Consider the following 17084-nt stretch of genomic DNA (forward strand, 5'->3'; position numbering starts at 1 on the left):
ATGTGTGTGTGTGTGTGTGTCTGCCTATTTATATAAATTGGGAAAAAAAAAAAAAATTCGTAGACATTTCCGCGAGTGAACCCGACTTCACTCTCACAGCTTCTCAAAAGTCGGCCTTCGCCTTTCAATTCCGGAGAGAAGAGCGCGCTGGATATCAGTTGTCTGGAGTGCGGCGCCGTTCCAAACACCTGTGTATCGGAGGCCTGGTTGAAGAATACTTGTTGTTAGAGATTTCAATTTCCATGCCAGCATATGTTTCTACAGCAAGCAACGGGTCGCAGAACGAGAGAGCATATATATATATATATATACTAGTACTCACCATCCTGCACGCTATGATCCCGCGACCAATTCAACACCTCCTTCGTCCCTTGCACTGCCACTGGGCTCTTCGCCGCCATCGCAGCCGCCATCTCCAACCCAGCCTGGACAGCCGCCTCCTTTGTCTCGGACACCGCATTCACAAACCCCACCCGCCTCGCCTCCTCTGCTCCAAATATCCGCGCCGACATACATACCTCCTTGACCCACCCGAACGACCCGACAATCTTGCCCAGCCGTGACAGCGTCCCTATGTCCGCCGCGAGGCCGATATCCACCTCCTTCACGCAGATCTGGGAGTCTGCCGAGCACAGACGCACATCTGCGGCGCAAGCCAGGTCCACGGCGAGCCCGTACGAGATGCCGTGCAGGACTATGATGACAGGCTTCTCGCAGCGTTCGAGGGCGGTGACGCAGTCTTGGAAGTCGGCGATGTAGCGGCGGAGTTTGGCGGCGGTGCGAGCTGGGTCAGAGGAGGTTTTGCCCGGAGCACTGAGGCTCTCCGAGGCGGCTTTTACATCTAGGCCGGCGGTGAAGGCGGGGCCTGCGCCGGTGAAGATGATCGAGCGAATGGAGGGCGAGACGGAGAGGGTGTCTAGGATTGTGCGGAGTTCCTGCCACATGCTGGGTCGGGTTTGGGGTTAATTCAGGTTGGATCTGGGAGAGGGGGAGAAGAGGGAGGAGAGGTATACGGCTCAAAATAGGCGTTCATCTTCTTCGGCCTGTTGGTTTCGATGTGGGCGACATATTCCTGTGGAATGGTGACGTTGAAGTATGTGAATGATGGCAAGTCGGCAGCCATGATGAAGCGTATCTACTACTAAATAGTAGTTAGCACTGGACAAGGTGGGTCATAGTTGTCTATTCGATGTTCGAGTATTATTACAGGAAGGATATGTTATCGCGGAGAGTGTAGCTTTGTATAGAAGCGCGAGAGAGATATGAAACGGACTCGATGGGGCCGAGAAAATTGGATTTTATAGACAGACATCGTAGCTACTATACACTATTGCACATGGTCTTAGAGTTATCCCCGCCTAAGTTCGGATAAGCCGACCAGATGCCGAAAGCAAGATGATTGATTTCAAGTTTCAACGAACGGATGATTGAATTTCTTCTGGGTTTACATATCGGACTCAGTTCGCTAGTTTATTTGGTATCTTCGCCGATAGAAGCAATCGAACAGGCCATTCGCATTTCCAGCACTTTCTTCAATGAAAAGTACTATCTAGCTATCCGTAATTCAAGCTGAACTGTATATAGCGCCTCAAGGCAATGAGCCGAGGCAGCGGATAGTTAGCGTTACCCTAATTCATTACTCCACTAGTTCGTCTCTCAGCATCGCTGAAGGAGAACAAACAACTAGCCACCATTCTTTGCTGATGGTGTGCGATTGCTCAGCAGGCAATTTAACTCGATTACTTTAAACAGGCTCTTCTTTCATATTTCGCGTCCGTGGTGAATGCTCACTCCATTCGCTTTCTCCCGAGGAATATACTCGGCGTTATGATATTTGCGAAAGATGAGAGGTGTTAATAGCTGGCCGCATTGGTTGGCCCGCAGAAGTTCTTTAAGCTTACTTTCAGCGGCTCTATGATCCAGTTGTGCACTGCTTCCTGGAAGGCGTCATTTGAGAACCTTGCTTCTTTGCCGTCAAATGGACATTCGATGCAACGGCGGACGGCTTCACTGTAATCATATCCAGCTTCATCCTCGACACCTTCCAACAGACGTTTGATTGTAAAAGTATCAACAAGCTCTTGCATTCCGCCACTGTCCTCGACGTCCTTGTCTGTCCTCAAACGGCTCAAGGGCCTTCCAAACGCCAGTTCGATTAGCACGATGCCGAGGGCGAAGAGTGCTTTATTGCGGATCAAAGGTGGAAACTTTGTGCGATTCTGCTGTTTCTTTGGCGCCTTACTGGATTGTGAGAAGACTGTTGATAGATATGCCTGTTCTGGCATTGATGAGGAAGGATTGACGAGAAAATGAATGTCGTCGGTACCCCAGGATTGCTTGAGCCAGGGAGTGTCATCGAATTGCAGAACACTCGTCGAAACGGCAACGGCTAATTTGAACCGTTCTTTGCGCGTCCAAGGTTTGAGCTGCGGATCGGGTGACGGAACATGGCTGTCTAGTTTTATTTTCTGCGAAGTGGATGTGCTCGAGAGATAAATCTGAATGGCATCACGAAGCGATATAACTTCCCAGTCAGTATTGGATGGAACTAGGTGGAGCCCGTGTAGTCCGCTGCATTGGTCCTGGAGATACCCAATACAGAACTCACGATCGGAGCTCGGAGATTTTTGCGAAGCTGAGCCGGAGAATGTAGCGCACAGATCTGATATCTTTGCAAGCCCTGATGGGTCGTTGATGGGGTTTAAGGGCGGTGAAGGTGGTTTGCCTTCGACTACTGGTGAAGCTAGGGTTGTTGCTCTCGAGAGTGACGAAGATGAAGAAGTTGGCGCTGACGGTGATTCCGCTCGTGCGGGCAATGTAAACGCCACTTTCTTTTTCGGCTTTAGCCAAGCTCTAAGGTTAGAGGGCGTTAGAAATATATCCGACATCTAGAATTTTGGTGTGCTTGTCACGTACAATTTCTTACTGGGTTTCGTTGAGGACATGCATGATGTCGAGACAGGTCTCTTGGGTAACTTTGGTTCCTGGACTACTAGTTGCTGTATATATGCCTGTTGCCATTGCCATTTTGTGGTAACATTGTTTTGGTCTTCCATGGCCTGGAATATCATTTGGAGTTTTATATCGGACGGCAATGCCAGTTGGTTGGCCATAAGCGTTGGCAAATGTAAATTTGCAATATGGTCATCCTTACAGCAGCATCCCCAGGCTTGGCTTAAGACGTCGTATAGATTGATACAGTGTTGACGTATCCGTCCGTAGCCTGAAGATGTCGTTCGTCTCTTGTGAACTTCTAATCGTTGTCGTTGCTCGAATAAAGCCGCCAGCATGTTATTGTTCTTGCTGATGCGATCTAGTAGCTCTTCACGTTTGTGCCGTGAGAGTGTGAAGGCGAGTCGGCGAGGGCGTCTATATTTTGAACCTGGACTTTCCTTTCCTGCTATTAGCGAATCTCTCTGATTCCGATGGGTGGTCGACAGAGTTCTGCAAGATCAAATGAAGATTTGAACAAATATGACCTTGAAAACTACCAACCTCTAATAACACTTCCTATGGTGCACGCCAACTAAGGCCAGAGATAAGAGCGAAATATATCCCTCACCTTATATCGATTGAGAATCTCTTTCATCTCCTCTAGCGCATTATTCATATCAGCGATGGTCTCAATGTAGGGATCGTATGAGCGGCCAAGCATTCCCCGCAGTGATTCTTGATGTTTCGCCCATTCTGCACCTGCGGGATCAACACCAGCAAGCAGCGTTTCTATCTCGGACGTCGAGGCATTTGTGCATGCACGAAATAGACTATCGCATGTGTTGAGAAACCGAGTCTGCTCAGTCTCCAATAGCTGTTTTAGGTGCATCAACTGACGCTGATGTCTAGCCCATCCCTGGATTGTGTGCACGCCATTCATGTATCCATCAGCAAGATGGATGATGAGGGGAAACGCCCCGAGAACGATACCAGCAATCTCAAAACCGCTCATTTTTTGGGACCATGCACGCAATTTGGTTGTTCCCCCGAGTAAACAGCTTGTCAGAACCCGAGCACCAGGGGAATCTCGTTGTAAGTAGCGCCGTTCTGCGAATCACCTAAGGAGGATAAACGAACTCGGGAAAAGAGGTGAAAATGACATTTTCATCTATGAATATAACGACGGGGGAACCCTCAACATATCTTTTTATTTAACAAATGTGGCTGAGCCCTTTGCGATCAACCTTACAAGGAAGCCTTGAGGAAGCCTTTTTTGTTCAAACGGGTTCAGTCAACTGGGAGCGCTGCATTTAGCGCCCAGCCTTGCCAGCTTGTCGCCCAAACGGCCCGTTTTCCCGCAAGACAGGGCATGATTGGGTCTCTTTGCATCTGAGTTAGCCGGCGTTTCTCTCCTGCCGCTACATATATGCGACGCTGAGCAATTTTCTGCGTTGGCCGAAGAGCTTCCGGTAATGATTCTAATTCAACCGCGCCATGTAATGGCGGTAAATTTCTTATCACATCCTGAGGTAGTCAGCGATTTCCGAGGCTCACTGTTTCAAAGTATGTGGCAGAGGACTGCGGGGTTGAATGCGATCTTAGCATGTCCTCCACGCTGTCCAGCAGACTCATCGCTTGTCTGTATTTGTTCGAAAGGGCCTGCTCCAGATGCGACAAGATAATCGCAGCACAGCACGATCCGCTCACGTTCTATTATGGCGGCGACGATGAATCAACGGGTATCCCGACTTTGTTCGAGCAATATGCCTCTTCACTAGAGAAGTTTCTGCCAGTTTTGCAAGATGAACATGGCCGCCTGCGAGTGTGGACGGGCAATATAGGAGCACATAAGAGCGGAAGGTCGTCGCTGGACTATCGCCTCCGGGACGCTTCCCATGTCAGAGGCCAGGTTGCTTCGCTTCTTGACGTCTTAGAGGTATCCTTAAGTGAAGGTGAGGTTTACTTGTTTATTTTGTCGTTTCATGCTGCTTTTTCATTGTTTTGGTTGCTGTTCCTCGAAATGTAACATCTAAAGGTTTGTCCCTTAACAAGATTCTTTGAGTGGAAATAGCTTCAAAGTTCATATAAATTTTGGATCAAGTCAGCATGGTTTCTCTTGAAACTTTTATCTTGACCTTCTACATCATGATGTTTCAAATTGCTTGAATTCCATTTGTTAATAATGCTTGCCTAGTAAAACTCTGCTAAATATCATACCTCACCTTAGTACTCGCCATTGTATCTGGAGAAAGGCCGGTTGAGGAGGAAGACACCGAAGAATGGTCCGACGATGACTATTTGGACGATGAATCCATCCCGTCTGAAGAGGAACTCCCTCAGCCAGCAGAGCTGTTCCAGCTGCTAGAGGACATCCAGGTCGTTATCAAGTGCCTTTACAAACTGTCCATGGTCATTCGCCATCCAGCCCAACGCGACCGGATAAAAACCAAGGTTGACCTCTCCCACTTCACGCAATTTGACATTCAGCATGTCGAGCAGAAATTCCCTAATGCGGAACGCTGGCTCGTCCAGCGGCTGGGTAAAGCCATAACGAAACGACGGGAATATTTGAAGGGTCGTGAACGGCACCATGAAAAACTTAATCATGGGGCTGATGCGACTGCCGCAGCTTTGTTTGAGGATGACTCTCACACAGAAGCTGCACAAAGAACCCTACTGTCAGAGACCACGGCTACAACCTTCGATTATGGCCTGGTTGCTGCCCTACATACTGCAGCTGGAGAGACAGACGCTGGTCCCGCCCCGTCGGAAACTTCCTATGCATCAACAGTCGGTGACGATACAAAACTGCATCTTCCCCCGATTCCGGAGGAAGCAGAGCATTATCCTGACGGGTTTGAATGCCCTTATTGTTATTACCTGATATCCATCCGTGGGCCTTTGTCCTGGGCACGGCACATCTTTGATGACCTGCAGCCATACATCTGCACTTTCCGTGACTGCCCAACGCCTCACCAAACGTACAGTCGGAGGCGCACTTGGTTCAACCATGAGAAAACAGCGCATCGAGCCGCAAGATTTCCACACAGTGATTCCCACTTCGTCCCTTTGCAAAGCTCCGGGCCCGTGGATAGCTTATCTGCTGTTGACTGCCCTTTATGTGGAGTGACAATCCCGAATCTTCATCATCTCGAACGTCACCTAGCACGCCATCTTGAACAACTCGCTCTCTTCGCCTTACCCCATGATTTTCGGGACGACAATAACCAGCGAGATTCTCAAGAGAGTGGTGACGATAACCCATCTTCTGATAGCCTTGAAGACGGGTCAGAAGGTGAAATGGAAGAATATCATGCTGCCTTGCCGAAGCCCGAAGAGACAGACGTGGATATTGACTCGCCCCTTTCGAGCCTTTTAGAGGAATATAAAGAACCCACGCCTGAATCCAACACTGAATCACATTCGAGCACCATGCGACAGGATCCCCAAACGCCCATGCCTGCTTCGACAGACACTTACAAAGAGGTCAAAAATGGACCAGATCCTCTTCCGGAACAGCCATCTCACGCCACACAAGATGCGACTTCGGCAGGGACATCTACTAAAGTTAGCCCTGAGGAGGAGTGTAAGTAATCCATTTCTAACCTTTCTAGCTCACGAAGTTTGAATTCCTCCTTTCCCTGAGCAACCCGGACGTTGGGATTGGAGAGAGGCAAGCAACTGACATTAGGTGAAATCTGCAGCAATCCAAAGTCGACTCTCGAGCATCCAACGAAGGATCGACGATCTGTCTAGAAACCAAGAAGAACGGAAGAAATATTTTAACCCAAATCCCAGACGTGACAAGACCTCCGAGGCTTTCTCCCCAAAAGATCCGCCTTCTGTATAACTCGCGCCCTATCTGCCTCCAGAATCAAGTCGAGGACGATGTCTCCCTTTGGGTTAGTGGCAATATGGAATGGATAGGTTAGTAGTCATTGGATGAAATCCTGTATCGTTTGGAGGACTTGGATGCGTGAAGAATTGTTTTTGTTTTTGTTTCCTTTTTTTTTTTTTTTTTTTTTTTTTTTTTTGCCTTAAAACAAGTTTCCCAATAGTCTACTCATAATTTATAAACCGTCACGATATGTCGTTGGTTCTACTGCGAGGACACTCGATCGAGCTATTCAGGAAAGTCGTGGTAAACACCCAAGAGAAAGGAACACGCTACCTGATGGTCCTTTTTATTCTAGTTTATTTCATCTAAGCATTAGACAACATACACATACATACATAAATCAGATCACAATTACCTTTCATCCAAGTGCATTAGGGGTGCTGAATGGGTGGGTTCGTGTGTGGGTGTTTGTGAGTCGCGAACTCATAAATGGACCATAAAAGCGGTTTATATTACATTTCCTCTCATACGGCTTCCTTCCTTCGTTTCTTCATAACCCTCGGGACTACCCCTTTGCCCACTGCCCCGGTACTACGGCCCCGGGCCTCACAGATCTCCTCCCACGCATCTTCAAAAGCCGTCTTCCTCCGTCCAATCTGGCCCTCATAAAAGTTGAGGGCGCGTACTACTTCCATCGCCCCTGTGCCCAGGGACACACTCTTCCCCACAATAATACACTCCGACACTCCCTCGATAAGATCAGTCCTCCCGGCCCCGCCCGCATCGAACAGATGATCCGCTGTCTTCTCAAAACTAGCCAGTTGTAGGACGGAATCGCGCATCTTGGCGAGGCCAAACCGTGTAATCCCCAACACCTCACCCTTGTACGTCATGACGTCTGCAAGCAACTGCATGTGTCTTGGGTCAATGGCCATGTCTTTCATAACCTCGCCAATCTCGTCGACGATGGTCGTTCTCGCGGCTTCGATGCCGAGCACGGCACGTGTTTCCATGATGTTGTTTGTGCGTGTGTGGCGACCGTTGATACCGTCGGTGGTCATGCAGTCGCGCAGACCATAACCTTCCACAAGCAGGGTGTTGGTGGTGTTTGTTTCGTCTGTTCGTATGATGGCTCGCGCACATTGGGGATGGCCGATAACCTGGATGTTGGGAATGAGCCGTTTGAGATGTTTAAGGCGGATATACGGGTCAGCACCGGTAGCAGCTTCTTCAGTTTTGGAGAGAGCGGTTCGGGTGGTTTGTTGATCGACGAAAATGTGAATGTGTGAGCCGAAGGAACGAAATTTTAGATCTGCGGATTTGAATCGTTTGTGTTTTTTAATGGCCATAAGGATATCTTGGAGGGTTAGTTCGAGTTGTAGGTTTTGAATGGTGGAAAAGTCGATTTTAATATTGATGTACGCTTCATTGCCGGTCCAATCTTCCTCGATATAATATATGATATCTCGGACAAAGGTCTTTTCCACTCGGCCCTTTACAATCTGCGCTGCGCGAAGGTCCTGCTTATTGACAAGCTCACAGGTGATAACTGGTGTACTGATTTCCTTGGAAGCATTGATAATCTCCTTGATACGCGGTACACCTTGAGTTATGCTCATACCAGCAACACCAGCGAAATGGAAAGTTTTCAATGTCATCTGCGTCCCCGGTTCTCCAATGGACTGTGCACCGACTGCACCCACTGCATGACCTGGCTCAACTTGGGCTCTCTTATACTTGGTTAAGCAGGCGGTGATGAATGAAGTGAGAGCTCTGGTTGACACTTTTGCGGTATGAATTACGCCCTTTCCCCGCTGTTTAGTGCCGCTATCAATGGACCTCAGTTTTTCAGCTTTCGCACATACATAATCCTCAATGGACTGGAGAAAATCTCTGGCGCTTTCCAGCTGATCTATGCCGTGATCACTTCTGTCATTATACTCTAACTTCTTGCCTAACAGGTCAAATCTTGCAAGCTTGGCCCGCTCAGGAGCGAGTAAGTTTTGACACAAAGTTATTATCTCATCCGGAAGAAGGCCTTTGTCGGAGTTATCAAAGGTTGTCACCTCAGCATGGGTAAACGTGCGATCAAAGTGGACTGGTTTAGCTCGGCCCTCCATATCGACAGGGTCCAATTTATCGTCACCATATTGGAACTGCACAATATTTGAAGACGAATTCCTTACGGTATCATCGTATCGCGTTGATAGGTCTTCAAGAGATTTCATCAACCTACGGGACATGTAACCAGTCTCCGCAGTCTTAACTGCTGTATCGACGAGACCTTCTCTTCCAGAAATGGCGTGGAAAAGAAATTCCGTTGGTGTCAATCCCGAAAAGAAACTGTTCCGCACGAAACCTTTCGCGGGAGGTTGGCGAGCATGCTTGGGGAAATGTGGTAACGTTCGATCTTGAAAGCCGTCCTGAACCCGTTGATTCCCTATAATTTGTTGGCCGACAAGGGCAACCATCTGAGCGACGTTAATATCCGAACCCTTGGACCCTGAAGTGGCCATGATCAGGGGAGAGTTCCATCTACTCAGTTCCGCGATACAGATCTCTCCGGCTTGCTGTCGAACTTTACTGAGTAAACCGGATATCGCGTTCTCCATTGTCATCTGCTCGTCGCAGCCTGGAGCCTTCTCAAGCTTCCCGTTTTTAAATAGTTGAATAACTTCATCACACTGCGCATAAGCATGTTCTACTATATGGTGTTTCTCCTCTAAAAGTTTTTCACCAGGGTATACGTCTGTTATACCGATCGAGAAACCTAGGTTGGTGAGCCATCTAGCGGACAGCCTTGAGAGCCGGTTCATGCCCTCAGATGCGACATCGGGGCCGAAATCTCGAAGCATAACATAAAATACCGAATCTTTTTTGCCGGATCCGATGGTAGACTTATCCATGACACCACACATGATTTCGGAGTTACGAATGCAAAGCCATCCATCGTTAGCATCCAAGTCACGAGGAGTTCCTTTCGGCGCTTTGAATTCTCGACATGCTGCATCTAAATTAATTAAAACCGGAGATTGCTTATTGGGTCGCATCAACACGTTGAAGACTTGTTTCCCTGTCCACAATATTTGGGGCTTTAGCACTGAGGGCGGCGGAAGGTCAAAACGGGTGTCGGATTCAAGCATGTAGAGGCAGATGTGTGTGAAAGTTTTGCGATCATAGAAAATATCTTTACTACTCAGCAAGTAAGCAGCAGTGATGAAATCCTGAATAGCGGAAATGATGGGTTCGCCGTTTTTTGGTGTAGCCAGATTATTTTTAACTCCCATCAATTCCATCGCTTCGGCCCTCGCTTCTTCCGTTTGAGGGACATGTAGATTCATCTCATCGCCATCAAAATCGGCATTGTATGGGTTACATACACACTCATTCAGACGGAATGTTCGGTGAGGCCTAACCTTGGCAAAATGGGAAAGAATACTGAGTTTGTGGAGGGATGGTTGTCGGTTGAACAGAACGATGTCTCCATCTTCAATATGCCGCTCAACAATATCCCCTTCCTCCAACTCGTTCGCAACCAGGTTGGGGTTACCGAATTTCAAGTTCATTTTAAAATTCTGACTTTTCTTTAAGACGTAATTTGCTCCCGGCCAAGTCTTTGTGCCATTTCGAATACGTTGGCGGAGTTTTTCTTTATTATATCTTGTCACCTGCTCGGGATAAGTCATGTTCATGGCAACAAGCTGAGGAACAGCGACCTCGTTGACACGCAGATTCGGGTCTGGAGAAATGACGGTTCTACCAGAGAAATCCACTCGTTTGCCTGAAAGATTTCCACGGAATCGCCCCTGTTTCCCCTTGAGTCGTTGGCAGAAGCCCCGAATCGGCTTTCCAAAATCAGCCTTCTGTAAACCCGGCACATCACTGTTGATATACACTGCGAGCTGCAGCTGCATATAGTCCCAGCATTCGATAATGGTCTGTACCGGCGCACCCTTGATGAGTGCATTTTTGAGATTGATATTGCTCTGGATGATATCTCCCAGTTTTGCTGTCAAGTCATCCTCGGTACTAGCCGCCTCCTGTCCAACCGATGGTCGAATGCACACAGGCGGAGCCGGAACGTATTGCCAGAGAAACACTTCTGGCCGAGCCTCCTCGGGATTCAGGCTAAGGAGCTCGCAGTCTTCGTTAGAAACGGACCGAAACAGTCTCAGCACGCGCAGTGGATGTAGATCGTCGTGGGCCTTTTTGAAATGTTTGTCGATATCCGGATTGCTTTTCTTGGCTTCTTCGAATGACTTGTCGAAGACGACTTTGCTGGGCGGGGGAATCTTCTTCACGGACGCGGACGCGTTGAAGGCGCGGAATTTCTCATGAGTGATTTTCAGTGCGCTTGTTCCGGCTTTCTTCACCACACCGTTGACTGCGTTGCATTTGTAGCAGGTCCGCGTTTTTCGACATCGCTCGTTGATCTTCTTCGCAATCTGCATGCGCCTGAGGTTATCTATACCAGGTCGTCTTAACTCTCTAAGAAACGCTCTGCGCTCGGTTTCGGGAAGGAGGATGTGTGAGCATTCCTAGTGCGCGAAGAGAGAAGGAACAAATTGTGTCAGCGATGTTTAAAAAAAAAAAAAAGAGTAGCAGGAAGACCAACCTTGCAAATCTCCTGCAGAATGCTAATAACCCGTTTAAAATAACCCACATGGAAAGCCGGAAGAACCAGCTTTACATGCCCGAAATGTCCGCTGCAGACCTGTAGTGCTCCGCCGCAGGTGTCGCAAGTGCCCGATTTACTCGATATTCCCATGCGCCCGTCGAGCGGGCCGTGGGGGGCGACAGCGCGATCATTGTCGAGATCGAAGAGCTTCCTATCAGAAACCTCAACGACGGCTTGACTCACGATATCTTGGGTCGAGCTTTAATAATACACCATTTTTGTGATCAGTCAATTGTTTCTCATTGGGGCCGATCCATCTTTAATCCCTAAGTTTCCATGTTTGTTTCTTTCTTTCGCTCAGGTTTCACTCACAGGACGCCGAATTTTATCTCCTTGATGACCTTTGGCACGCGATCCACGACCTGGGCTTTCCCCAGGTCGATTTGTACAGCCTCTGCAGACTGCATGATGCCGATATCACGAAACGGTCATTCTCAGTCTGGGTTGGGGCAATCGAAGTCCCAACCTGGAGTTAACGAAGCAACCTGAAGCTCGGGCGGAATGCGTTTATGCCCGAGAAATAAATTATGGGTAAAATAATAGTTTGGTTTAGGGCGTGCGGGTGGTTGAAAATGAGTCTGATGAAGTTTGCGTTGCGTCGGAGCTTGGAGTCATCGATTACTTTTTTTTTCCCTCAATGGCGGGGTTGGCGACGAAAACATTTCCCCGAACCGCGACAGCTTTGGAGGCTATAAGATAGGCGTCCCCCCAAATGTATAGCTACACAAGATACATTGGATGCTTCAATTTATTTGGAAAAAGTGGTTGAATAGGAATTGGATTGGAAATTATTCTATTTGTCCCAGTTACTGAATATCGTGTCGAAAACAATCTGATTGGGGGGATATTTAAAAGGACTACATCAGTACGCCAACGCCCAACTATGCTCTGCGTGTATGCAACAAGGATCATCAAAACAGCTCTATACAGCTGGTATATCGTACACTATCTGTAGCTCCAAGCAGGGTCAATATTAAATAAACAAATGAAATTATTTGGCCAAAAAGGCCTGGAAAGCCTTATGCTCTATTACCACATTTCCAACAGCCTTCAGTTTCTTCCGCCCCTCTTTCTGTTTCTCTAACAACTTCTTCCGTCGCGTAACGTCGGCGGCATGCAGCTTCTGCAACACGTCCTTCCTGAACGGCTTGATCGATTCTCTTGCCACAACATTTCGTCCCGCAGCGGCTTGTATCACAACTTCGAACATTTGACGGTCAACATGTTCCTTGAACTTGCTCACCCATAAACGCCCCAGCCGCTGCACCTGACTAGAATGAACGACGCGAGATACCGCATCGACGGGGACTTTATTTACGAGGAGTTGGAGTTTGGAGATATTGCTGCGTCGCCAACCAGATTCCTCGTAATCCAAGCTGGCGTAGCCCTTTGTGGATCCTTTGAGCTTACCAAAGAAGTCATCGACCAATTGGGCAAGGGGTAATTCGTATTTGAGAATGACCTGGGTTGACGTGAAGAATTCAAGGCTCTTTTGCTCGCCTCTGTTGGATTCGCAGAGTTCTATGACTCTTCCTAGGTATTCTTCGGGGAACGTGAGAGTAGCGAGGACGAATGGCTCTTGCAATTCGGTTACTTTGGCACGCAGTGTGTCTTCTTCGGGGAAGAGGGCTGGGTTCGTGATGATTTCCTCCTTTCCATCTTTCCATATAACTTTGAACGGCACCGTAGGTGGTGTGATAATAATGCTCGCGCCATGTTCTTGTCGTAGGCGATCTTCGAAAACGGAGCAGTGGAGGGTCCCAAGAAACCCCAGTCGAAAACCAGCCCCTAATGCCTCGGATGACTCCTTCTGCAACGTCACGCTGCGGTCATTTAAGATGAGTTGATTAATGCTGTCCTCAAGGTGAGGGAAGTCGCTGGCATCCACGGGGTATGCTGCAACAAACACCATGGCCTTAGGTTCTTCGAATCCAGGGAGCGGCTGAACCAATCTCTCTGAGCCAACCTTTGTATACGTGTCGCCCACTTTAGCTTCCTGGCTGCGCTTCATGGCCGGATTAAAGTAAATATAACCGACTTGCCCGGCCCGGAGGACGGATTGGGCCGTTTGCCCCGGATACATAATTCCAACTTCGCCAACAGTGTATTTCAGGCCAGTTGCAAAGGATACAACTTGATCGCCTGCTCTAATCTCGCCGTCGAATAGTCGAACGAGGAGAATCACACCCTTGTAGGTCGAGTACCATGAGTCAACAAGAAGCATTCGGAGAGGCTTGGTACGATCTCCAACAGGCCTACTAGGGTTAGCACTAGGGGAATCATTTTCTTGAGGCTTGGCGGATCAGAATAAAAATAAAACGTACGCAGGAATCTGCTCGATAACCGTTGGTAAAAGCTGTGACACATTTAGACCAGTTTTTGCTGATACCAGCACAGCAGATTCGGGGTCCAACTCGAACGTGTTCTTCATTTGGTCCAAAGCGCGCTGCGGATCTGCCGACGGTAAGTCCACTTTATTTATGACCGGCACCAACTTGAGACCCTCAGCAAAGGCGAGGTAAAAATTTGCTACGGTCTGTGCTTGGATTCCCTGGCTGGCGTCAACGAGAAGTAAAGCCCCCCCGCAACTTGCGTAACTCCGCGACACTTCAGCACGGAAATCGACATGACCAGGAGTATCGACGAGATGCAGCAGGTAGTCTTCGCCCTGATGATTGTAGAGCATGCTACATGTCTGTGCTTTTACGGTGATACCGCGCTCTCGTTCAACATCCAATTTGTCCAGAACCTGCTTGTTCGCACCCGCTTCGATAGTGCCGGTGAGTTCGAGGAGACGGTCAGAGAGCGTGCTTTTGCCATGGTCGACGTGCGCAACGATGCAGAAATTCCGGAATCGTTCAATTGGGATTGCTGCAATGCGCTGCTCTACCTCTGAGGCTGGCTTCCTCACTTGCGCATTGCGTGGGGCAGAGGTACTGAGAAGTCGACGGGGGTACCTGGTGGACGAAGCCAGTGATTGAGACGGCCGCAATGCTGAGGTCAGCCATTTGACTGACTGCAGGCATCCTCGCATCGGGATATCTACATTGACGTCAGGTATCAGGCGTCGCTATATTGCTATTGGATAGCTTATCCAATGGCTCACTGATGTTGTCCTTGTATGTCGCTGGATATTTCTTTCTCTGCAACTTCAGAAAGATTTTCGGCGCGGGATTGATTGCGGCTCCGCAAAGTCCGGCCCAGAAAGGAAGGCGAGCCGAGCATATCGTAACGTGACTTGTCAATTGCCGTAGCAGCGCTGAGAAAGTAAACAATAAAACAAATTAAAATATACTTTTCTTCTTCTTATTTGACATTCTGTCCGAGAAATTACCAGTTATTCATTGCATCGAAACTCGTATATATACATACTTATATAAACCCCCAGTCGAAATGTCTACGCAAAAGGAGAAATCGAAAGTCCACAAGTTGTCGTTGAAGGGTAAGTCAAGGAGCGCGCACCCCGCACGGCTTGAATTGAATCTGATAATTGGAGTTTAGGGTCGTCAAAACTAGTTGCGGAATTCGTAAGTGGGCTTGCCAGAAAGCAAATGTATTGATGCTAATAATTATAGTTTGAATATTCGATACATTCAATTTTGTACGTGCAAGATGACCAGGCGAGTCAGAAGCGGCCTGCGGGGATAATGAAGCTAACGACCAACTGTCACAGGTTCCAACGAGGGGTATATCCAGCAGACGATTTCACAGCGTGAGGGCATTCATTTTGCAACTTCCGAATGAGAAGAAGCACTGGTGTTAACAGGTTTTTACAGTGTCAAAAAATATGGGCTCAATATGCTTGGTTGGTGCTGGTTACTTTTTCCCCAACATTCCTGTTCACTAATAATCGTCTATCTAGTATCTTCCGATGACCAAGTCAAGGCGTATATAAAAAAGATCATGTCGCAGTTGAACAAGTGGATGATTGGGGGCAAGATATCCAAACTTGTCATCGTGATCACAAGCAAAGATACTGGGGAGCATGTGGAGAGATGGCAGTTCGATGTATGTCATAACCGCATTTATACCTCAATGTAGAATATCCCAAGTTGACACAACGCCTTATGAGAATGGCAGGTTCAAATATTCAACAATGGCAGATCTTCCCGAAATCGCTCTACACAAAAAGCATCGCCTGACAACGAAAATGCTCCTATGTACGTTCACTCATTGCTAACCCTATGCCACTCAGCTACAAAAATCATTCACACATGGCTCGCCGTTATCGAAATCCCTGACTAACAATTTGCAAAAATGATGCCAAATCTTAGCCCCACGAATACCGCCGCCACTACCCCTCCTCCCGAGAAATCCGAAAAGGAGATCCAAGAAGAAATCCAAGCGATTTTCCGCCAGATCACCGCCTCCGTGACCTTCCTTCCAGTCCTCGATGGTAACTGCACATTCAACGTGCTTGTGTATGCGGACGCCGATTCTGAGGTTCCCATGGAGTGGGGTGATAGTGATGCCAAGGAGATCGAGAATGGAGAGAAGGTGCAGCTGAGAAGTTTCAGTACAAGCAACCATCGCGTGGATACGTTGGTTAGCTACAGGTTCGTCTATAGATATTTCTTTTTTTACCTGCATTCGTTTGTGTATGGTTGCTTTCTGTATGCGAGATGACGCTCCTCTAACTTGATTTACATGTACGTAGACTCGCGGATTGAAGAAGCAGGTGGCGGGGTGGAAGATACGCTTTTGCAAACAGTCGCATTGGGAGTTTCTTTCCTTCTCTTTTTTTTCAATTGGGTACAATCTTTTCTTAAAGCTAGCAACAGGCGTTGAACGTGAGATTCAGGTATTTAATTTTATATGGGATCTGGGAGGTTTCGAAAATGGATTTCTAACTGCGTACCTGATAGTATGGTTTTGGTTGTTCACTTTCTGCATCATGTGCTGTTCAAATACAGGGCCTACCTTCGGCATTTTCCTCTTTTTGAAAATCTTTGTTCCTACGTGCTTCTCGTTCTAGGATCCGATCGCTATATCCATATCTAAGTACAATTCTGACTACCCCTCCCGATGTAGAGGTTACCTTTCAATAACCGACGCAAAGAAAGCAGAGTGCCGAGTGGATATAATGTCAATTGGTAAAGGTAATTTTTTGTACTGTACATCTAAGATTTCCAGTCCCATTTTTGAGGTGATAAGTGGTCAGCCACACCGACCGCCGCATGACCACCTTGATACATGTAGCTTGAGATTTCTATTGTTCATTGGTGTAAATAGGAGAAGTATGTCTCGTTTACGGAATTGGAATTTAGTGCCAGGATCTGTATATTACGATGTTTCACAGTGGGTTGGATCAATGCCTTGCAGATCACATTGATATCATTGTTCATTGTGATATTCATTTCCTAATTTGATGGGCAGTTAAATATAACTCCTCTCTTGCGAGAAAAGTCGGTTAGGAGAAAAGTAATGAACAAAGGAAAAATAATAGATTTCCCAAAAGTCAACCTCTAAGCGGGTTGAAGGTATCAAGGCACACAAGAGAAACAAAATAAGGGAGCGGGTGGTCAGTGGTTCCTCAACGTCATTCTGTCGCAGCTCCCACGCAATGCCCCGACCGCAATCTTTATAACCCCGCCTTTCCCAAGGTTCTCAGTCCCATACCCTGAAGGATATAGC

At 47.8% G+C, this 17084-nt stretch overlaps 6 protein-coding genes across 6 annotated transcripts; 2 read left to right on the forward strand and 4 right to left on the reverse strand.

Moving 5' to 3' along the window:
- Window positions 1–93: 93 nt before the first annotated feature.
- On the reverse strand, window positions 94–1123 carry HCBG_08595 (enoyl-CoA hydratase/isomerase; the record flags this gene model as incomplete). The annotated part of the gene is made up of 3 exons (XM_045435644.1): window positions 94–203; window positions 323–945; window positions 1014–1123. The coding sequence occupies 3 exons, from the start codon at window positions 1121–1123 to the stop codon at window positions 94–96; spliced, it is 843 nt and encodes a 280-aa protein (XP_045283744.1).
- Window positions 1124–1853: 730 nt separating this feature from the next.
- Window positions 1854–3946, reverse strand: HCBG_08596 (uncharacterized protein; the record flags this gene model as incomplete). Its single annotated transcript, XM_045435645.1, has 3 exons — window positions 1854–2451; window positions 2917–3392; window positions 3563–3946. 3 exons carry the CDS (start codon window positions 3944–3946, stop codon window positions 1854–1856), a joined length of 1458 nt encoding a protein of 485 aa, XP_045283745.1.
- A 591-nt stretch (window positions 3947–4537) lies between these two features.
- HCBG_08597 (uncharacterized protein) lies at window positions 4538–6866 on the forward strand (the record flags this gene model as incomplete). The annotated part of the gene is made up of 3 exons (XM_045435646.1): window positions 4538–4886; window positions 5162–6520; window positions 6649–6866. 3 exons carry the CDS (start codon window positions 4538–4540, stop codon window positions 6864–6866), a joined length of 1926 nt encoding a protein of 641 aa, XP_045283746.1.
- A 430-nt stretch (window positions 6867–7296) lies between these two features.
- Window positions 7297–11857, reverse strand: HCBG_08598 (DNA-directed RNA polymerase III largest subunit; the record flags this gene model as incomplete). The annotated part of the gene is made up of 3 exons (XM_045435647.1): window positions 7297–11310; window positions 11388–11649; window positions 11763–11857. 3 exons carry the CDS (start codon window positions 11855–11857, stop codon window positions 7297–7299), a joined length of 4371 nt encoding a protein of 1456 aa, XP_045283747.1.
- Window positions 11858–12228: 371 nt separating this feature from the next.
- Window positions 12229–14484, reverse strand: HCBG_08599 (GTP-binding protein GUF1; the record flags this gene model as incomplete). The annotated part of the gene is made up of 2 exons (XM_045435648.1): window positions 12229–13705; window positions 13775–14484. 2 exons carry the CDS (start codon window positions 14482–14484, stop codon window positions 12442–12444), a joined length of 1974 nt encoding a protein of 657 aa, XP_045283748.1.
- A 314-nt stretch (window positions 14485–14798) lies between these two features.
- Window positions 14799–16154, forward strand: HCBG_08600 (HORMA domain-containing protein; the record flags this gene model as incomplete). Its single annotated transcript, XM_045435649.1, has 9 exons — window positions 14799–14892; window positions 14952–14977; window positions 15026–15051; window positions 15124–15162; window positions 15227–15255; window positions 15313–15458; window positions 15531–15610; window positions 15725–16006; window positions 16108–16154. 9 exons carry the CDS (start codon window positions 14844–14846, stop codon window positions 16118–16120), a joined length of 690 nt encoding a protein of 229 aa, XP_045283749.1.
- Window positions 16155–17084: the final 930 nt, after the last annotated feature.

The sequence above is a fragment of the Histoplasma capsulatum genome (genome assembly GCF_000150115.1).
Source record: "Histoplasma capsulatum G186AR genomic scaffold supercont2.16, whole genome shotgun sequence".
NCBI lineage: Eukaryota > Fungi > Ascomycota > Eurotiomycetes > Onygenales > Ajellomycetaceae > Histoplasma > Histoplasma capsulatum.